At 39.7% G+C, this 23,030-nt stretch overlaps 1 protein-coding gene and 1 non-coding gene across 5 annotated transcripts; one reads left to right on the top strand and one right to left on the bottom strand.

Annotated features, from left to right (window-relative positions):
• Positions 1–784: 784 nt before the first annotated feature.
• LOC125592258 lies at positions 785–891 on the top strand. Its single transcript, XR_007328096.1, has one exon. It is a non-coding gene; the product is annotated as a small nucleolar RNA R71 (small nucleolar RNA).
• Positions 892–5,219: 4,328 nt separating this feature from the next.
• LOC106405121 (methionine--tRNA ligase, cytoplasmic-like) lies at positions 5,220–11,808 on the bottom strand. 4 transcript variants are annotated; one of them, XR_007327752.1, is made up of 6 exons: positions 6,678–11,799; positions 6,455–6,592; positions 6,241–6,373; positions 5,914–6,143; positions 5,729–5,830; positions 5,220–5,647 (listed from the first exon to the last, which is right to left on the bottom strand). XR_007327752.1 is itself a non-coding variant. In XM_048766205.1 (4 exons), exons 2-4 carry the CDS (start codon positions 5,917–5,919, stop codon positions 5,417–5,419), a joined length of 339 nt encoding a protein of 112 aa, XP_048622162.1. In that variant the 5' UTR covers positions 5,920–6,592; positions 6,678–7,352; the 3' UTR covers positions 5,220–5,416. The 4 variants fall into 4 exon arrangements, 1 of the variants encoding a protein (XP_048622162.1); XR_007327751.1 differs by having other exon boundaries at positions 6,241–6,592; positions 6,678–11,808; XR_007327750.1 differs by having other exon boundaries at positions 5,914–6,373; positions 6,678–11,803.
• Between the last annotated feature and the right edge of the window lie 11,222 nt (positions 11,809–23,030).

The following is a 23,030-nucleotide window of genomic DNA, read 5'->3' as shown; positions in this document are numbered from 1 at the left end:
TTGCTCAGATTTTCCAGGTAAAGAACCTTGTTGGCGATTTTGTTGAGTGTTCATGGCAGCAAACTGGTTCTCCAAGGTTCTGAACTTGTTGTTGAGCTCATTGTAGCTTCCATCAATCTTTGCGTGAAGGTTTTTCAACTCATAGCCAACATGCTTCTCACTTCTTGTCTGAGACTCCAAGATTTGTTTTAGTAGGGCATCAGTGCTGCTGACTGGAGGAGTAGAGGTAGAAGTAGTAGGTTGTTGTTGGGCAGGTTGTTGTCCTTTGTTGTTGAAACCGGGAGGAGGGTTTTGTTGAGGCTGATAGCTGCCTTGCTGGTTGTTCCGAGGCTGATAACCACTCTGTTGGTTGTTGGGGTAAGATCTCTGTTGGTAGTTGTTGTACTGAAAGTTTGGCTCTTTCTTGTACCAGCTACCATTGTTGTTGATGAAGCACAGCTCTTCTTGCCCTTCCAAACCATCAACTTCCTGGACAACAGGTGTGGCTTCTTTGTTTGGGTTACCAACAAAGTGCAGCTGCTCCTGGGTGGCCTTATCAGCAATGAGAATGTCAATCTTATCCTGGAGAGCCTTTAACTCCCTCCTCGTCTGCTTGTCATCTGTTCGACTGCCTCTGTCGTGGTCTCCACTGTAGACTGCATCACTCTTTACCATGTTGTCAACCAGCTCTTCTGCATCTTCCTCAGTTCTCCCCAAGAAGAACCCATTGCTAGCTGTATCCAGTCTGGCCCTGTACTTAGGAAGAGCACCACGGTAGAATGTGCTCAGCAAGCTCTCCTTAGAGAAACCATGGTGTGGGCATTGAGCTTGGTAGCCCTTGAATCTCTCCCAGGCTTCACTGAAGCCTTCCAAGCCTTTCTGTTGAAAACTGGAGATCTCATTTCTCAGCTTAGCAGTTCTTGAAGTAGAGAAGAACTTCTCCAAGAAAGCTTTCTTGCAGTCATCCCAAGTGGTGATTGAGTCACTTGGTAGAGACTTCTCCCACTGTCGTGCCTTATCCCCCAGAGAGAAAGGGAATAACTTCAGCTTTAAGGCATCCTCAGACACACCATTGGTTTTTGACAACCCACAGTAGCTGTCGAACCTGTCCAAGTGATCAAATGGGTCCTCTAGAGCCAAGCCATGATACTTGTTGTTCTCGATCACGTTGAGGAGTCCTGATTTGATCTCAAAGTTGTTGGCTGCTACAGCTGGTGCTCGGATTCCCAATCTATGACCATGAATGTTGGGGCGGTCATAAGTGCCAATGGGTCGAGCTGCTCGCTGTTGGTTTTGTGGAACGTTGTTGGCATCATTTTGAGGTATGTCTCCCATATCAGTATCCAATCTCTGCAAGTGAGACTGTTGCTCTTCTTCTCTTCTCTTTCTAGCACACTCTCTCTCTAAAGCTCTGATGTCTGCGGCTCTTGGAACTAGGTTTGATGGACCCCTGCTCCTCAAGTTCATACACCTGTAAATTAAAGGGAGGTGAAGAAGGAGAATCAGTAACTAAAGAAAATAAAAATGACTTAGTCTCAAGCAAATGACTAAATCTCAATGTTCAAATCTACTTAGAATTTGGCAACGGCGCCAGTTTGATATTAGGAGTTTTCAAGGCTCCTAAGACAAATGTTGTAGTATAAATGATTGTCGAACCAATTCTAAGGGATTTCAAGCACTGAGAATGCAAGTACTTATTTAATCTAAGTGCAACCGATGATTTAAAGGGTTTTCTAAACTAATGATTAATACTAATGCAGTTTCAGAATAATAAAAACGGTAAATGAGTCGACTTTCTTAACTAAGGAAAATGAGAACTCATGGCAATAGGAATTAGACCTTGGGTGATCAAGTTTCAAACTAAGGATGGCAGACGAAATATCAAACTATCAACCTTAAGCTTAGACACGATCCTAAACAAACTCTATGTCTAGATGAATGTTCATTTACTAACACATTTCAAACAACAAATGTCTTTGGTTGAATAATATGGAAGCAATCATTACTAACAGGTCTAAGGCTATCTTAGCACTTCTAACAACAAATGTCTTTGGCAAAATATGCTAAAAGCTTAGAAGAGTTGTTTCAGGCATTTCTTCGAACACCTTTTGGGTGGGAAATGCCTAAAGATCAACTTTTGAGAAGCTAACTCAGAAGATGCATTATGATTACTCTACTAGCAAGGTTTTGGAATGATCTACTCTAAAACATCCTAGCTCTAACCTAATCACTCTTAATCTTCCTAACCCATGAATTCAAATGGTGATTACTCACTAATCTTCATGATTCCTCTTAAATCCATTTTGGATTTCAGATTAATCATACAGAGGGATACAACAACGAATTGGAAAACACAGAATTGCAATAACTAGATGAACAAAGATGATTCAAGAGATGAACTTTCCAAAAGTTTTTCTTAGAACAAAAGATAATCTGTCTGGTGGCTGCCAAAAGTACTTAAAACATAGGTTTTCAGAAGTAAAAACGTGCATAATGAAATGACCAAAAGGCCCTTGAGTAGAAATGAATTCGAGCAAACAGAAGGCGCGCAGCGACCTCCAATAGTCGCTCCGGGAGGTCGCTTCAGGCTTCGGGAGCGACCTGGAGGGCTCGCTGCGAGACGTCGCTCTGGGTCGCTCTTCGCGAGCGACCTCGCTGTGTCGCTCTTCGCGAGCGACCTCGCTGTGTCGCTCCGGTCACGTCGCTCCGGGTGATGGTGACGCGAGCAACATCGGGGTGTCGCTCTGGTCAAGTCGCTCTGAAAGGGTGTCACAGCGACTTCACGGTGTCGCTCCGGTGAGGTCGCTTCCATGCACTGCTCGTCCATTGATCACCTTTATCACCTTTTTTGAGCTCCAAATGCACCCAAATGTCTCCAAGAACTCCATGTGGTACTCCAATACCTGATAAGGACTCATGTATGCAAAATGCAACCTAAACTTGGCTAAATCCTAGTCTATATGATCAAAATGCACATGGGTGAATGGATAAGACAATGGATATCTAGTACAACTTATAAACGTATCAATTCCAAATCAAATATTATTAGAAATATACTATTCATATATTTGACACATGCAGGCAGGGGAGATTAGACCAATATTCCAAATGCAAGTTGAATCACGTTATTTTTATATATGTATTTAAAATTAGTCTAACTCTTATATTATTTTTATGTCCATGTTAAGAAAAAAAAGCTAAGACAACATAACTCACCGAGCAAGCAATATGCTGATATGCTTGATGTACCAGTCAAGCCAGCTCGACGTGTTGCTACAATTAAATTGTTACTATTACTACTACTATAGTTAAACCAATTGGACTATTATTATCGTAGTTCAAACACTAAACATGAATGATTATGTATCTTTTGAATTCATGATGGATTTTGTATCATTGTTTTGAATATACTCTTTCAATCCTCTTTTACTGCAACCTTTTTCCGGTTCAGCAGTTGTCTTCTTTGGCTTCAAAAAAAATGAAGATAATTTTTTTCCGTAAATAGTATAACTAGTACAACTGGTACAATTGGTAAACAAATAACTATCCAAATAAATATTATAAAATAACTTTTAACATATTTCGACAAATCCATATAGTGGAAGATTATACCAACTTTTTCATTGGTTCTACATCATCCTCTTCTATAACATCATTCACATGCTGAAAACAAAAAGCTAATATACCATATTAATTGTAAAGTTATACTAATTATACACGTTATAATTATATTTATTGTAGTTGTATTAGTTATTCACGTTCTAGTTGTACCAGTTATACTAGTTTCAGTTCTAGCTGCCCAAAATGTGGCTATGCTGAAGAAACTATTAACCATACGATTTTTACATGCCCTCCCGCTATGCAATGCTGGGCCCTCTCAACGATTCCTTCGGCTCCGGGAGTCTTTCCATCTGAAAATCTCTATACCAATATGGATTACCTCCTCTCAAGATCCAATTCGGGTGGAACTATGGAGGAATTAACCAGGGTCTTCCCTTGGATTATTTGGTATATATGGAAAGGCCGGAACGAAAAGTTTTTTAATGGATGTGACTTCTCACCTATGGACACGATTGATCTGGCGATACTAGAATGTAATGCATGGTTTTTGGCCAATGAAGAGATCGACCCATGTGAAAGCACCATAGAATGCATACCAAGAACCCCAGTGGTATACCCCCACTGGGGTACCTACATTCATATGTAGGGTGGACGGATCGTGGAAAAATGATGAAACCACGAGTGGAGTAGGATGGATCCTACAGCTACAAGACGGCTCAATAGATATCCTCGGGCTCCAAGGCTGCCATAGACAAATCTCACCGCTTCATACTGAACTAAAAAGTTTGATATGGACTCTGAAATGTTTATCTCGCCATCAGCGTTACTGCAATTATTTTGTTACTGACTCTCAAGAGCTAGTCAAAATGATCGGTACACCTGAAGACTGGCTAGTCTTTGCAGCTGAACTTAACGAGTTTAAAACTCTATGGGCGTCCTACCAAGATGGACAAGTGGTCTACAAGAGCAGATCCAGTAACACCAAAGCAGACTTCCTCGCAAGATAAGCTCGAACAAGGAAGCGTGTTTTCTCATATGTTAACACGTGTGTGCCACACTGGATCGACATTCGCAACTCGGCTTTTGCCGATTCGTACTAAGATTTATCTTTGTATCTCATCGTGAAAAAAAAAATACTAGTTTCAGTTGTACTAGTTGTACTAGTAATACTCTGTGTTTTTCATTGTCGGAAATTTTGTACGCTGAGCACGAGATTCAATTTTATATAAGAGAAAATGGATTGAGAAAGATGGAGAATTGATCGATTTGGGATCAGAATGAAATTTCATAAAGTTTGAAGAATTTTTTCGATTTTTATTTGGATTGTGAGATGGAGAAATTTTGATAAAAATAAAAAAAAAAAAATTAAAATCTGGGTTCCTAACATTATGAATCAGGATTGATTATGGAATAGATAAAATTGAGTAACACAAGAGGAATCAAGTGGATGTTACATGATTTTAGTTGATTTTGAAAAAATAGTAATGAAAGATGAATGTGAAAATGGTGAGAAGGGTGATGTTTGAGAAAGAGAGATTTGGGGATTTAGGGATCCGAATTGAGTAGGATAGGTCAGTGGGTTAGGATAGTGAGAGGTTGAATTAGTAAATAAGTAGAGCTTTCTAGGTTTCATGATCTTTTCCTCCTATTTTTGATTTAATTTTAATTCATTTTTAAAATAAAAAGGTAAGAAATCCATATGAGATTATTTTGACCTCTTGTGGTCCTTTACAACATTTGATCCTTAAAAAACAGAGGGAGTATAAAAATTAACACTCTCTCTCAAACCATCAATTAATAACCAAAGGTGAAAACAAGTTATTAGTTCAATAGAAACATGTTTGTTAATAAAAAATCCCAATTTTTCAAATGAGATCTACCGGATCGTGCCATTGCTGATGGAGGAAACCTTGCATACACCTGCATCTGTAGTGAAGGGTAAATCTTTGTAGCAAGCAACTAGATTCTCATCTGTGTGCAGATCCACCACAAGAGTCTCCCATACTTTCTTCGTCGGATTTAAGACAACGTCTGGCTCGCCTTCAAACCCTTGAAATCTAACTCGCTCTCCAATCTCAGCCGATTCAGGGGGCTCGACTAACTCCACCTGAAAATTTCCAGCAAAGGAAAACAAAATTTGTCTATAACCGAAATGAAATGGCAATAAGTCTCTTCTTGTGCACTATACCTTGCTGCCGTCACTACTGGAAGCGGCAAGAACCATTCCTTGTGACATAACATCCCTCATTTTCGCCGGTTTCAAGTTGCAAAGAACACAAACCATACGGTTCTGTCCAGAAACAACAGTCAGATTGAAAGATAACTGGGGAGATTGGACAAATGGAAAAAGTTAAGTGGGGAGATTGAACAAACCTGCATCTCCTCAAGAGGTATGTACTTGACCAATCCACTAACAATAGTCCGAGTTTCAGCTCCTCCAACATCAATTTCTTCCACATACAGCGAATCTGCGTTAGGATGTTTCTCAGCCTTGAGAATTTTACCGACTCGAATATCAAGTCTTGCCAGTGTAAGTTCACGATCAGCAGCCGGTTGAGTTTTGGATGTTGCTGCACCTTTTCATGCTTTTTGCTTTTTAGCATCTAAAAGAACAAGAAAAAAAGAGCAGCAGAATATATAATCAAGTTACCGTAGCCACAAATGACTATGATTTAGAAAGTCTAGTAGAGGATGCCAAACAGCGTATAGAACTTGAAAGTTTTGTTTTCTTAAGTTGATCCGCCGCCATATTTGCGGCTTCTGCATCCCTAGCACGTCTATCAGCCTGATTTCCAGCAAACTTGTCTTTGTACTGTTGCACTTCTTCATCTGTCTGTGCTCATAACATTTCACAAGATATAGTTTCAAATGCTACATGGCAATCCCGCCTTTCTATGGAGAGAGAGGTATGTACCAATTCCTTGAACAATGGTTGAGGGGTGCCTATCTTGTGATTGCGAGGCAGAATCTCCCACGGTCTACTTGCTAATAAAACCTCTCCTCCCTCGTCAGAGAGTGAAAATTGTAGTGGCAAATTTAGCTGTTTAAATACCTACAAATTGCGAGATACGCCACTGATCAAGCTTTTGCATTCTTTCTACTAAATCTAAACAGAATCTGTGTGTTTTCAAACCAACCTCACGAGAAAATGATGGCATGAAAGGTTCTAACAATTGTGCAAGAAGATGAACTAAACCAGCAGCAGTTCTTATAACAATTGCACAAGAAGGTTTATCTTCCTTGTAAAGTTTCCAAAATTTGGCTTCCTTCACCAGAATAAATCAGAGCATAGTTGGTTAGCCTGAACAGCCGATAAAATTTAATATATAGATTGATAAAAGAATCGAATTACCTGCGGCGGACTACGACGGCGGACGGCGGCGGAGCTACGGCGGACTACGACGGAGCTGCGGCGGACTACGACGGCGGACGGCGGCGGAGGCGATTTCCGGCGGCGGCGCATGGACGACACGCGTGCAGTCGGCGAAACTTGCGGGGGCGTGTGCGGGCTCATCCGGGCTCCGATTGCGGCTTGGTCGGCGGCTACGGCTTCATCTCGTCGAGAGGAACACGATGATGGCCTTGGATGCACGAGATTCGCAACGGTTAGAAAGATATGGCCGATTTACTGAACGAACGAAAACAAAGCTTATGAGGCGGCGGTTTCCGGCGATTCTCGGCTGTGGCGAACGGTGGTGACAAGCTTGGCGAAGTCTCGGCGTGCGGTGGCTCCTACTCTCTCTGGTGGCTCCACTTCAAAGGTTTCTCATTTTCTTCTTCTTCTTAGCTCTCTCTCTCTCTCTCTCTCTCTCTCTCTCTCTCTCTCTCATTCTCTTTCTTTTTCTAACTTCTCATTTTTTTGTTGATGCCGGTGGAGAAAACAGTGTGAAGGGTGGGTATTTATAGGCAAATAATTGTCCTTCAGATAAATGCATATGACTTAGCCGGGTAACAAACTCCGAGACCGGAATCGGGTCGTTACAATTCTCCCCCACTAATAAAGAATTCGTCCCCGAATTCGAGTCATCCCATGACTGCCAATCAACATTGCAACAAAACTATGAATAATCCATCTGCTTGGTCTCCGAAGCCTCTTCATGAATTTCATCTCTCTCCGTATGAACTTTGACCCACATGGTCATCATACCCTGCTTTGCTTCCACTTGGCGATCCAATATCTTTACTGGCAGACACGATGCACACAAATCCTTGCCAAGGTCGATTGGCAGCTGCTGCAAAATGAGCTCTAGCTCTCTCACGAGCTTTCCAAAACTGACACGGTGGAAGTCTGACAGCTCTGCTGATAAATCCAAACGATAAGCAACTGGTTCAATCCGCTCCAAAATAGAATATAGTCCCATATATCTCTGAGTAAGCGTCTTTAGCTTCTGAGTCTTAGATCCTCCCTGAAACGTCTTTATTTTCAGGTACACTAGATCGCCCATCTGTAACTCCAAATCCTTGCGGCACTTAGCTGCATAACTCCTCTGGCGGTTATGGACTTCCTAACCCAAGCTTTGAGCATTTCCATTTGCTCTACCGTCCCTTGAACCATTGCTGGTTCTAACTCATGTCGTTCCCTCACTTTGGTCCAACAAAGTGGTATACGATAAGGTCTACCATAAACAACCCTCATATAGTGATATCTCAAATCTCAAAAGATAGTTGTCTATGTAGGCAAACTCTGGTAGAGGTAGATGCTTTCCGAACTTTCATCCCACTGGTAGGCGCAATCCCTGAACATATCCTTTAAGTTCTGAGTAGTCGTCACTGACCGACCATCTGTATGCGGGTGATAAGCTGTACTTATATGGACCTTTGTCCTAAGCGCCCTCCGAAAGACTCTGAAATACTGATGTGAACTCACATTCCGATCCGATACAATGCTGATAAGAACTCCATGCAACCTCACAATCACGCTGATGTAAGTCTACGCCAACTGCTTAACTATGTCCAACTTCTTAATTACTAAAAATGGCGGCTGACTTGGTATGTCTACCCATGACTACCTATGTGGCATCCATTGCACATGTGGTGATTGGCAATCCAGTAACAACATCCATAATCACCAAGCCTCATTTCCACTCTAGCAAAAGCAAGCTCAAAATAACATGATAGATAACTGATCCTCTGACATAACCATCTGAAATGTCTGACACCTCGACGCAATATAGGTGCAACTGTTTTCATACTAGGCCAATGATAATAACATGACATATCTTTGTACTCCCTTGGTGTTTCCAATGGGTAGAGAAACACGAGTGATGTGTTTACTGTAAGATCCCTTTTCTTAACAGCTTATCGTCCAACACACAAACTCGGTTTCGGTACAGGTACATCCCGCTCAAAACTGATGATATCCAATATTCCCAATCTTGATCTGCTCAACCAAAACCATAACGCTAACCTGCGCTTGGCGTATCCTGCATAGCAAAACTGCTTTCTCTAAAGCTCAAGGCCATATGTCTCTCCATCGACAGTAGTGGCACACAAAATGAGACTAGCAACTGTCCCAGTAAACTCCTGAACCACCTTGGTTCCCGATACGTTGCTCATATGCCTACCCAAGGCATTTGTCACATGGTTGTCCTTACCAGATGGTATGCGATATCCAAACTGTAGCCTGCTACAAACTCAATCCAACTGCACTGTCCAAGTACAAGTTTTAATGAATGAAAATAAATTTCAGATTCTAGCGGTCCCAGAGAATCTGAACTTCTTTCCCATACAATTACGATTTCCAAACAATAACGCAAATAGCACTGCAGCCACTCTGAATCATGAATAGGGTAGTCGGTCTCGTGAGGTCTCAACTGACGTGATGCATATGCAATGACCTGATCCTCATGCATCAATATCCAATCCGCAAATGCTCATCATGCTCCTCTACTCCAAAAATAAATCAAAGGGGTCGTCGATAAGTACAATCGCGCACTTGTCCAAGTGTTCACGAAAGGCATCATTCACAACCTTCATGAATGTTATCGGTGCATTTGTCGATCCAAATAGTATCACCAAAACTCATAATATCCATAACGGAAATCCGCATTCCGTACATACTCCTCAGGTATATCAATCTGATGGTATCCTAATGCCAAGACAACCTTCGAGAACCATGAATCTCCCTCCATCTAATCCAGCCACGCATCAATACGATGGTTACCACGTTCAAGTCTATGTAGTCGATACAAAGCCTGAAACTCCCATCTTTATTCTTTACAAACAATGATGATGTTCCCCACGGTGAAGTACTCGGTTTGATAAATCTTCCATATGCTCTTTCAGCTCGGCCATCTCGGCTGGCGCTAAACGGTATGAAGCCCGTTAAACCGGTGTTGTCCATGGTTCCAACTCAATCGAAAGAGCGTCTCATGTGACTGGTGGTGGCCATTCCAAAGGCCACAAATACATCTCCATACTCTGAGATAACTATAAGATCCCGCAACTCATCTTGATCAACGAAATGATCACCAAAAATCCATTTACTCCCCATATCCAATAACTCCTCTGCATGCAGTAAAACTATGCTCCACTCCAGGAATCTGAACTCTTGCCCTTATGCACTCCAACACTACTCGATGTCGTAACAGCCAATCCATCCAAGGGATAACATCGTAAAAACGAAGCTCCATCTCTCTGACGAGTCTCCGAATAAATCGGCACTCCAAGTATAACTGGTACGTGGCGATGAATATAAATAGCTCACAACATTTCTATGTCAGCTGTTCGAACTTACACATCTCTGAAACGATCAACAATGCCAAAAACTGGCAAACATACAAAGCATAACTCCTATATCAACACAACGCAAGCTGCCGCACCCCAAATCCAAAAGCGATCCCCACGAGTTTACAAAATAGCCATGCCTCCAAGGCAGTAAGTATACTCATACACACGAATAACACATGCCGACTCATGGCTCACATCTCATACCACATAATCTCCAGTACAAAAACTCGTGGAGCGATGGCTTGAAGTTTGGGTGGTGGCAACAACGTCACACATCCACATGCGGACAATCTCCGAACACGGCTGACGAAACTGATACACACATGAGCAATCTGCCAAACTGTGACATCATCCATCTCTCGAACATCTGGTTGAAACCCTGTTAGCTAGAGAACGGATGACGATTTTACTCATCGTCAATAAAAACACAATTGGATTAGAAGTCACTGAACGGAAAGGTGTTGTAATTTTTTTTCTTTAAAACTCCCAAATCCCCAGAAATAAAATTGAAACCCTTTAAAAACGATTAAACCGAGTCAAATCCAAATCAAAACCACGTCCCCACAAATCGCCATCCCGGGTCGGAACCGGGACAGAACCCGGTCTGATACCAAAATTGTGACACCCCAATTTACATAATAAAATATTACGATTAATAAATAGCTCTGATACCAAAATTGTGACACCCCGATTTACATAATAAAATATTACGATTAATAAATAGCTCTGATACCAAAATGTGACATCCGTTACTTTCGAAATAATAAAAATAATTCGATAAATAATAATTTCTGAAACCTCCATTTATAAATACTTACAAGTCAACATCCATGCGGGAAATCCACAATATAAAATAACATCAGAAATATAGATAACGGCATAAGTCTAAAATATAAAGACAACATAAATCCGAAAGTCTGAAATAGGAAATAACATAGCGATAAAAGTCCAAATGCCTAAAAGTCCAACAACGATAAAAACGATAGAAGCCCAAAAGCCCAATAGCACCAGTCCGATAATCACTCCTGCTCGTCGGTCTCACGTGAAAGGGGGAAAGAAGGAGGGGTGACCGACATGGGAATCGTCCAGTGAGGTATGGGATGCTAAACCGCAAACCACTGACTCAGTTCATAGCATTACAACTATGTAGGCCTAGCTCTAGCATGAGACAATCACGGTGCCTATTACACCACACATAACAATCATATGTCTATTGCACCATACAACGACAAACAATGCGATGATAGTACATAGCTAATCCCTGCACCCCGCATTCTTCTTATAAGGATATATGTGTATAACTCTATAGGCATCGTAATACAGAAGTCCACTCTGTACCCCGCAAATCAGGCGTCGTAAGTACAACCTCGTTGTACCCCCGCCATCTCTAGCGTCGTAAGTACAAACGTCTTTGTACCCCCGCCATTTTCGCAATCATATGCGTCGTAAGCACATACGTCATGTGCCCCCGCAATCCACAAACATAGGCGGCCTAGTACAAACGTCTCTGTTCCCCGCAAATCTCCTCAAACATGGGCTCGTATATATACATATATATAATAGTTCTTAACATCAAACATTTCAATCAACTGTTGAATCCTCTATTATTCTATTTCCGGTTTAACAATCAATAATAATAATAAACAAGAAAGACTTTCAAACAGACTCGATTCACAGAGATGTATCATGTTTCGAAACTAAACTTTCCATAACGGTAGTACTAAACTAGTTCGGGATTTAAACGGAGAAGACCTCACCTTAGCAATGAAGAGGAGTGGTATATATGAACTCCATCTGCTCAAATGATCTCCAAATCTGAAATGAGATCGAAATTTTGAGTCAGAACGCCTTTCGAACGGTTTAAAACGGGTCCGGTCGAAATATGCGGAAAAGTCAACTCGCTGGTCAAAGGTCAACCCGGTCAACCCTTGACCATAAATCAATTTGACTTAGCCGACCGGTTTACCCTAACCGAACCGAAATCAATTTAAACCGGTCAAACCAGTCAACCAACCAGTTTACCGAGTTGACTCGCTGAGTTGACTCGACCGAGCTGACCGAGTCACCGGTGTCGGTCACTGGCGTCGTCTTACCGGAAATTTGGCCGGCGGCGACGGCGGAGCTGCGGCAGACGACGACGTCGGAGGTGCGGCGGACGACGGCGGAGGCGATTTCCGGCGGCGGCGCATGGACGACACGAGCGAGTCGGCGAAACTTGTGGGGGCGCGTGCGGGCTCATCCGGGCTCCGATTGCAGCGCGGTCGGCGGCTACGGCTTCGTCTCGTCGAGAGGAACACGATGATGTCCTTAGATGCTCGAAATTCGCAATGGTTAGAAAGGTATGACCGATTTACTGAACGGACGAAAACAAAGTTTATGAGGCGGCGGTTTCCGACGATTCTCGGCTGTGGCGAACGGTGGTTACAAGCTTGGCGAAGTCTCGGCGTGCGGTGCCTGCGACTATCTCTGGTGGCTCCACTTCAAAGGTTTTTCATTTTCTTCTTCTTCTTAGCTCCCTCTCTCTCTCCTATTCTCTTTCTTTTTCTAACTTCTCATTTTTTTGTTGATGCAGGTGGAGAAAACAGTGTGAAGGGTGGGTATTTATAGGCAAATAATTGTCCTTCAGATAAATGCATATGACTTAGCCGGGTAACAAAGTCCGAGACCGAAATCGGGTCATTATAGCCATGTCCCCACAAATCGAGTCAAAGCCGAATCAAAACCACGTCCCCACAAATCGCCATCCCGGGTCGGAACCGGGACGGAACCCACTCTGATACCAAAATTGTGACACCCCAATTTACATAATAAAATATTACGATTAATAAATAGCTCTGATACCAAAATTGTGACACCCCGATTTACATAATAAAATATTACGATTAATAAATAGCTCTGATACCAAAATGTGACATCCGTCACTTTCGAAATAATAAAAATAATTCGATAAATAATAATTTCTGAAACCTCCATTTATAAATACTTAAAAGTCAACATCCATGCGGGAAATCTACAATATAAAATAACATCTGAAATATAGATAACGACATAAGTCTGAAATATAAATACAACATAAATCCAAAAGTCTGAAATAAGAAATAACATAGCGATAAAAGTCCAAATGCCTAAAAGCCCAATAACGATAAAAACGATAGAAGCCCAAAAGCCCAATAGCACCAGTCCGATAATCACTCATGCTCGTCGGTCTCACCTGAAAGGGGGAAAGAAGGAGGGGTGAGCGATAGGGGAATAGTCTAGTGAGGTATGGGATGCTAAACCGCAAACAACCGACTCAGCTCATAGCACTACAACTATGTAGGCCTAACTCTAGCATGAGACAATCACGGTGCCTATTACACCACACAGAACAATCATATGCCTATTGCACCATACAACGACAAACAATGCGATGATAGTACATAGCTAATCTCTGCACCCCGCATTCTCCTTATAAGGATATATTTGTATAACTCTACAGGCGTCGTAATATAGAAGCCCACTTTGTACCCCGCAAATCAGGCGTCGTAAGTACAACCTCGTTGTACCCCCGCCATCTCTAGCGTCGTAAGTACAAACGTCTTTGTACCCCCGTCATCTCCACAATCATACGCGTCGTAAGCACATACGTCATGTGCCCCCGCAATCCACAAACATAGGCGGCCTAGTACAAACTTCTATGTACCCCGCAAATCTCCTCAAACATGGGCTCGTATATATACATATATATAATAGTTCTTAACATCAATCATTTCAATCAACTGTTGAATCCTCTATTATCCTATTTCCGGTTTAACAATCAATAATAATAATAAACAAGAAAGACTCTCAAACAGACTCGATTCACAGAGACGGATCATGTTTCGAAACTAAACTTTCCATAACGGTAGTACTAAACTAGTTCGGGATTTAAAAGGAGAAGCCCTCACCTTAGCAATGAAGAGAAGTGGTATATATGAACACCAGCTGCTCAAATAGACTCCAAATTTGAAATCAGATCGAAATTTTGAGTCAGAACGCCCTTCGAACGGTTTAAAACGGGTCCGGTCGAAATCTGCAGAAAAGTCAACTCGCTGGTCAAAGGTCAACCCGGTCAACCATTGACCAGAAATCAATTTGACTTAACCGATCGGTTTACCCTAACCGAACCAAAATCAATTTAAACCGGTCAAACCAGTCAACCAACCGGTTTACCGAGTTGACTCGGCCTAGTTGACCAAGTCACGTTGACCGAGTCACCGGTGTCGGTCACCAGTGGCGACGGCGGAGGGCGGCGGCGTCTTACCGGAAAGTTGGCCGGCGACGATGGCGGAGCTGCGGCGGACTACGACGGCGGAGGCGATTTCCGGCTGCGGCGCATGGACGACACGCGCGCAGTCGGCGAAACTTGCGTGGGCGGGTGCGGGCTCATCCAGGCTCCGATTGCGGCGCGGTTGGCAGCTACGGCTTCGTCTCGTCGAGAGGAACACGATGTTGGCCTTGGATGCACGAGATTCGCAATGGTTAGAAATATATAGCCGATTTACTGAACGGACGAAAACAAAGCTTATGAGGCGGCGGTTTCCGGCGATTCTCGGCTGTGGCGAACGGTGTTGACAAGCTTGGCGAAGTCTCGGCGTGCGTTGGTTCCGACTATCTCTGGTGGCTCCACTTCAAAGGTTTCTCATTTTCTTCTTCTTCTTAGCTCCCTCTCTCTCTCATTCTCTTTCTTTTTTTAACTTATCATTTTTTTGTTGATGCAGGTGGAGAAAACAGTGTGAAGGGTGGGTATTTATAGGCAAATAATTGTCCTTTAGATAAATGCATATGACTTAGTCGGGTAACAAACTCCAAGACCGGAATCGTTACAAAAATATTACAAAGCATATTATTTGGCATTTTGCATTTTAACTTGACGAAAATTAAACAAACTGGCAATGAGTATTCACGAATTAGCTGCCACCTTGGATCATCTTATGTTTTTGCTCTTATGCTCTGCTTTTGAAAGACTCTTATGAAATAATATATTAATTTGGCTGTCCACTGAAAGGAAATTATTTGTATTTTGAGGGTTTACTGATTCTTAGCTTTAAGCTGGTATGTAACAGTGACATGAAGGTTTTCAGTTGCATCTGTCTGATATCTAAATAAATAAAATGATTGTCCGTTTGTTTATATAGAAACATGTGTACGTTCCAAGATAGTACCCATGGAATAAGGTCTACATGCTAAATTTTTAGCTGCAACAGTTTCTTTAGGTCCTTACAAGATTGTTTTTTTCATGTGTTAGGTGTCCGAAATAAGAATCTACACATAGTTTTTTCAGTTGGTTATAGCAGATTTGCTAATTAATCCATACTCTTATTTGCTTATATATGGCTAACATATGGTGGATACGATGCACAATCTGAACAGACTTCAGGAAAGTCGTCTTTAAAAAAAATTGACGCTCAAATACAAAGAGGATAAACTAACTGTGGTCGAAACCATCATTGACTAAGTTTTATAACACGAAACTCCTAGGATTGGATTGTAATAAAGTTGTATTTATTTTGTAAATATGAAATCACTCAGTTGTTGTATGTGGTTTATTGTTGAAAAAGCTGAAAGAAATAAACGTAACCGCAAAATACATCTCGCGGATCTTTTTGGAGTGGTCAAAAGTAGTAAGTAGTGGGAAACATGATTTGTTTTAAACGAGATTTATTAAGTGGTCATATAATCTTTGACCATTACCGCTATGCAAACATTAATAGCTTAGTACTACTTTTAACATTATATATAAGTAATAGTTTTAAGTACAATCAGAGTATTAATAAACAACAATCAATTAGACGGTTGTAAATGAAGTGTTGGGGAAATACTTTTTGTTATCATTACTGTCGACCAGAAGGTCCATATATATACAAGGTATTAAACCGTCATAAGGTCATGTTTATACTAACAAGATAAGGATAAGGATAAACACTATGTTACAGATATACTTGGAATATATACTAGATAAACACATAGTCTCTGGTTGTCTTTATCATGTCCCGGATTGGGCCTGCAGTACGGGCTGGTCCATGGTCGAACATCATTTGGTTTATAACACTCCCCCTTGATCGACACATCCGGTACAGGTTCGTTGCATGCTTAATGTTGCCTCATTAAAACCTCTCCTGAAAAACCCCAAAACCAATGTGGCAAAATGGGAAACCAAGGACAGGAAAAAGAGTACAACACATGAACTCCCCCAGATGAATGCATCACTGTAGTAGACGCATTCCCATCTGGTATCCGAGTCTTCTTGAACGTTGAAGTTGCCTATGACTTGGTGAAGATGATCAGCTGGATTCTCCTTGAATGAACTTGTAAGTCTTGGACGTTGGTATGTCTTTTGGAACTCCATTAAGATGTGGTCAGGATGTACATCTTTGCTGCTGATCACTCCATGTCTTGGTTGAACTGATGGTGCTTCAAACGGTGCTCGGATGGACTTTATAATCTGCAATAAAACTTTACTTGCAGGTCCTTTTTCATGTCCCACGGATTCTCTTTGGTTATATGGCTTTCCCAAAACGTGGACATTCAATATATATTGAGTCATAGACCCAGAACACATACGAACAACTTTACTTCATATCTTTCGTTCATTCGGACTTATATCTCTTCGTATGTGCCAATGGCTTTATCTATTGTAACCAATCATTCTCTATTTTCTTTTGTCGATCCATGTGGAGCTATAGACCTTGTCTTTATTCGTTCATAATCATGAGTGTCTAAGGTCATACCATCAATAATTATTTGCTGCAATGAAACTCATCACACAATGAATTCGCAGTCATACACTCATGTCCTTTGTACATGGTTATCGATCTTTTCTTGCTTTAGCAATGCTTATAATCATTAAGCCACGACCAGACATCCTTCTGGTCACTATCCTGGTTTATGGTTCTCACTTAGACGTGCTGACTTAATCATACACACACACACACACGGCTATGATTTTTCTACAGACTTTCCATATGTAAAACACAGCCTGTTTAATCAATCAATAACTTGTATTAGAACCTTTGAACCATTAAACCTTTTTTTCTCAGTTGGTCTTTATTATGATCACAAGGAATTATAATATTTTTTGTATGGACTGACTGCACTAAGTAAATACTTAGTCTTTCATATTACTTACAGCTGCTGTATATTACAATCCATAAACAACTTAGGAACAAAGCTTGTTCTATGAGAATTTCTTTCTCATATTTCTATGGTACGTTGATACCTTTATCCAGTGATCCATTTGCTGCTTACTACACCATTATTTCTTTAGTAAATATCCAGACAAAATCAAACTTGATTTTCTGTAGTAGCATCCACCATATAGGAGCATATCTCTTTATAAATTGTTCCTTGGTCCTTGTGAGTATCCTTGTGTAATCAAGCTATACTTGAACGTTATTTAGAAGGAACATGGACACACTATACCATGTGGTCATGTCCTTTAATCTCACGGAATTTCTTATCTCACAAGATCCATTCACTGGTTTCTTTCTTAGATGGCTTTTCTGTATGTACATGGTTACTACGCCCATCTGTCTTATAATTACTTTGAATTCTTTGAACACCCCACGTCCCTATATAGGTTTTATGAGTACTCTACGTGGGTTCATGATCCTCAGGTTATATCCTTCAAATCCCAAGTACTACAATCTTTTATGAGCTCTTATGTATGTAAATACATCTTTGGTGTTAACACTCTTTATCTTTAGTTTCATACTGTTCCAGACATGATCTAATTAGATTTTGAGATCTTATTATCCAAGACCTTTATACCTTGCAGTTTGGCGTCCCAAACTACATGGTCTGGTACCTTAGATGTGTGGTTGCGCAACCTTATTTCTCTGTCTGAACTGGTTTCTCTTATGAACTCGGATTTGTACGATTCTGAGCACCTTTCATTACTTTCCGAGGTTCCTTATTATTTGGAACTTATTTGTCTATCTCTAATAGACATTGTAGCAACTTGATTGTGTCTCTTAGACATCTAATTCGTGGTGCTTAAGCTGGTATGACATAGTCATTTTTTCTTTTCGGGTCAGTGTGTCTGGCATATATTTCTGCTAGCTTTTATATCTTTTGATCATATTCTTTTAGAACGTCTAGATCATAATCTTTGGTCTGAGGATCTTGCCAAGACAACTATGGTTGATACCATTATATTTCTCTTTTACTCTTTACTCTTTATCAGCCTGATAACTTTCTCCTTTCAAAGTTGGATAATCAGATTACTATCTTTTGTAATCTGTGTTCTTGGCCACTTGATTAAATCATCCATGTTTGGCACAAGATACATTATAGTTTCGTGGAGGAAGTCTTATTTATCTAATATATATTCCCAATCCTCATCTGAGGTTCCATCTTAAATGGCACACATATATGTGGTGGAATATTCGTATTTTCTTAAGATGGTTTGTGTATATGTCTGGTTTATGACCCTTAATCATTCAGAGGTGGGAATGTCTATGCTTACATGTATGGCCTGATGTAAATCAATATTTATATACATAATGTCCTTAAGCTTTAGGCTGGACGTGGGTGATGTACCATTAGTGAGGGCTTTAAAGCTTTCCAGCCGTGTATATTATGGTTGTAAACCATGGAATCCGAATTTATGATATGATCATGGACTGTGGGTTTTAGTCCTCTCTCCCCCTCATGAACATACTCATAATTTCGTAGTGCTTAGGACAGTGGAGCCTTAATTATTTTAGTGATTTTCCCTTTTGTGTACTTATAACACATTGTGAGATTTTATGGGATCACTTTTGTGCCTTAATTAATTTTTCATCATGTTTTGGATCAAGATGGCTAATCTGGTCATGCCATAAGTGTTTATTTCGTGGTGAACCATACTGGTTACCATGGCTTTATGCCTCTTTCATACTGATCCTTAGCATAGAATAAATCAGTAGAAAATATGGGTATAGGCATTCATAATGCTTTTAGGCGATTTTTCAAAAATCTGAAAGGAATCGTATTTTCTTTGCTCACTGGTTCAATGTAGAATGTTATAAATCTTTATAACTCAATGGGTCTGAATAATGTCGTGTCTTTTGCCATTGTCAGTACCAATTAATTGATTTCAAGTGATTGTAGGAAGGTAAAGTTGAACCTATACAATCAAGATGAAGTTAAATCTATGCGAGAAATCAATCTATCAGTGAACTGACTCATTAGTCTACACCCAACAATTGATTTTATGTGATTGCAGGAAGGTAAAGTTAAACCTATACAATCAAGGTAAAGTTAAACCATGCATGAAATCAACTATCAGTGGACTGATTATCCTTTTATTAAGGTTTTATTTGTTATTTAATCAAGAATCATCAAGCAAGACCAAGCAAGATAATATATAAAAACAAAATCGTTTTTATTTTTCAATAACATAAATGAATAACAAATAAATCAAATCAGATATGAAAACATAAAATCAGAATGTCGGAAAATTATTCAATGTATAATCCGACCTCATGGTCCATGAGTGTCCACTCGGAATCCTCCTCAGATCTCTTCTTATCAAATGTGGCTTTATTAGCTTCAGGGATTTTCATCTCACTGTCTAGTACTTCATAATATATCTCCATGATGTCATTAAACCGTCTGATGTTATCCATCCTTTTCTGCTTCTTTTGCTCAATGTCTAATAAATATGAGAACAGGTCATAATAGGTGGTGAAACCTTTGGCCTGATGTGATAACAACACTTCCTCTGAATGGAATGTGTCACGAGTTTTGTTTAACAAATCCTCGTTTGTTACCAATTCACCACATAGTCTAAGACTATAGGTGATTCTCATAAGATCAGAGTGATAATTGTCCACGGATTCATAATCCTGGAACCTTAGAGCTTCCCATTTTTTCTTGGATTCGTGCAACAATGGCTCACAGAATCTAGAATTCAAAAATGACCAGAGATTATGAGGATCATTAACATATCCAAACTCGTCTCTTAGGTCCTCACAGAGATGGTGTCGCATAATCATTATGGCTCTGTGTCTTTCACACGCAAGGGTGTCATTGCCATACTTGATGCACTTCCCAAGTCCTCTAGACTTCAAGACGGCTGAAGTGTTTATAGCCCAATCAAGATAATTATCTCCAGAGAGATCAAGGGCTTTGTAATCTGAGGGTATGAAACTCGACATCTGAAATCATTATTCAAAACAGGTCTTAATCAAGTAATCTTTTTGAAATTTTTCATGCTTCATATCAATGCCACACACGGACCAAAAGAAAAAAAATTTCTAAATGATGCATTTTCTTAAAACCATACGGTTTAAGGTGTGGATCAATGTATTTTTCAGATTTAAGGTCCTCTTATTTCAAACACAAGGTTTCAAGGCCTTTAGGGATTCTATCTTAGATGATCAGGAAAATGTTCCATATTTTCTTCATCCCATTGGATCGGATCATTTAGTATAATGATTTTTTTTTTTTAGTTCAGATCAGATTGCTTGAAAACTATGAATGATCTATATCCTTAACAGTCGAGATTTCATGTTCAGTATGCAATATTAGTATGCAAACAATATGCAATCAAGCAAACCAATTCAATCATGAAATCAGGTTAGGGTTTTCGAAAAATATACCATATATTTATTATTATTTTTTTCGAAAAATAATCAAATCAGAAATTATTGTGACTTAAAAATAAATCATGAAGATTTGATTTATTCAAGCAATTTATTATATATTTTCGATTTAAAAATAAATATATTTTCTCAGATATATCTCTGATATTTCGATTTTAAATATTAAAAAAAAATATTTTTTTCAATCCTAATCAAGTTCTAGGCGTTATCAATCATCAGGAAAACAAATTTCTCAGACAAAAATAGGAGGTAAAACCTCGGATTAATTTATGAAACCATGATCAGATTTTCAAAAAAAATTATGTAACATGCAGTCCTTAACAGTTCTAGTTGATTCAGATCAGATAAGAACATTAAACAGGACAATAATGATAAGTTTAAGCAAATAACAGTCGGTTTCTTTCAACATATAGCAGTCAGATTTTTTTAAAAAATTGTTTAACTTTCAATCCTAAACAGTTCTAATGTGAAACTATCATCAGGAAAAGTTTTAAACAATTTTAAAATCAGTTTCAGATTAAGAACAGGTTCAAAACAAGTTCAGGTTCGAGATTTTAAAGAGTTTATGGTTTCTGGTTTTATTTTATTTGCAGAGACATGTTGCTAAATATAGCTACATGGCTGCGGATGGGGGTATTTAATACTTTATGGGTTTTAGATGAGTTTTCGATGATACCTGAAAACTTTTGATGGGTTGATCGGTCTATCAGTTAGAGATCTTCCTGGTTAGCTGATGGATTGCTCGGAATTATTGTTTTTGTTGCTGCTTGTTGGAATAGGAGACTGGTATATGGTTGAGAGAGATTTTGGTTTCTGGAACAAATTTTCCGCCTGTATTGTAGCTGAGCGCGGGGGCGCGTCCGAACTCCGATTGATGCGGAGTTAGCGGCGTTGGCTTCGTCTCGTCAAGAGCTTTAATTTGGTATCTGGCTCGTCGTCTGGATCAACCGGAGTTGAGGGCTAGAGCTGTTTGAAGTTTGTCGGGAATTAGAGTTTTTACTGCTCGGATTTATTTCTGGTTTTTAGGGTTAGGGTTTATGAGAGCAACGTCGTGCTGATAACGTGTTGTAAATGAAGTGTTGGAGAAATACTTCTGTTATCATTACTGTCGACCAGAAGGTCCATATATATACAAGGTATTAGACCGTCATAAGGTCATGTTTATCCTAACAAGATAAGGATAAGGATAAACACTATGTTACAGATATACATGGAATATATACTAGATAAACACATAGTCTTTGGTTGTCTTTATCATGTCCCGGATTGGGCTTGCAGTACGGGCTGGTCCATGGTCGATCATCATTTGGTTTATAACATAGATGCAATTATAGTATATTGTTAATATCTAATAAATCAATTACATTTAAAGAGATTGTTATTAAAATTACATTTAATGAGGTTGTATTAGAAAATTTATATTCAATAGTCACCTAACTTCAAGTCTTTTACAACAAACAAGTTCAACGGAAAAGATGATATTTGTAAAAATGAAATATGTTAAGAAATAATGATTCACATAAGTACAAAAAATCATTTAAAAACAATTTTTAAAAGAAAATATAGAGGAACAAAATCCCGCGCGAGGCGCGGGATTCCCCTAGTATCTATCTATTAATATAAAGTAGAGATTTATTCTCTTCTCCTCCCACCTAAGAAAACAGGTGAAGGACAAGTTGACACGCGTCCTTTCACATAATTAAGACTCGATCTTTTCGTTTTTGTTTTGGGCTTGAACGAAGCTTTCGTAATTGTAAGAATTTTAACTGATTTTGGGCTTAGCTAAACAACAGACAGGCCCGTTACTCCTCCCTTTTCTTCGTATTTCACATATTTAGGGTTCATCATCTCTAGGAAGATCTAATCCCGTCAAGCAGCAATGGCGGTTCTAAAATCGAGTGTGACTCGACGCTTTGCCAGTAATCTTCGCGTCAGAGTCTGTTCATGTTGTTTCAGTTTCGATTCTTCCCATCCAAAACGTTATAAATCGCATTGATTCAACGTCGAGTCACACTCGATTTTTTATAACTCAGTTGTCATTTGCTAAATTTATGGTTTTTATTTATATTTTTTATTATTTAATTATAATATTTTCATTTTATATTTGAAAGAGAAATGAATTTTCTTTCAAACAATATTTTTGTAAATGTATTT

This window comes from Brassica napus, chromosome C8, assembly GCF_020379485.1.
Source record: "Brassica napus cultivar Da-Ae chromosome C8, Da-Ae, whole genome shotgun sequence".
Taxonomy (NCBI): Eukaryota; Viridiplantae; Streptophyta; class Magnoliopsida; order Brassicales; family Brassicaceae; genus Brassica; species Brassica napus.
Note: the sequence above shows the minus strand (reverse complement) of the source record. Positions and strands in the feature narration are given on the sequence as shown.

Excerpts from the sequence above, each read along its gene's own strand:
- LOC106405121 (XM_048766205.1), bottom strand. Across the intron at positions 5,648-5,728 it reads CCAGTAGTGACGGCAGCAAG|GTGGAGTTAGTCGAGCCCCC; the intron begins GTATAGTGCACA and ends GGAAATTTTCAG.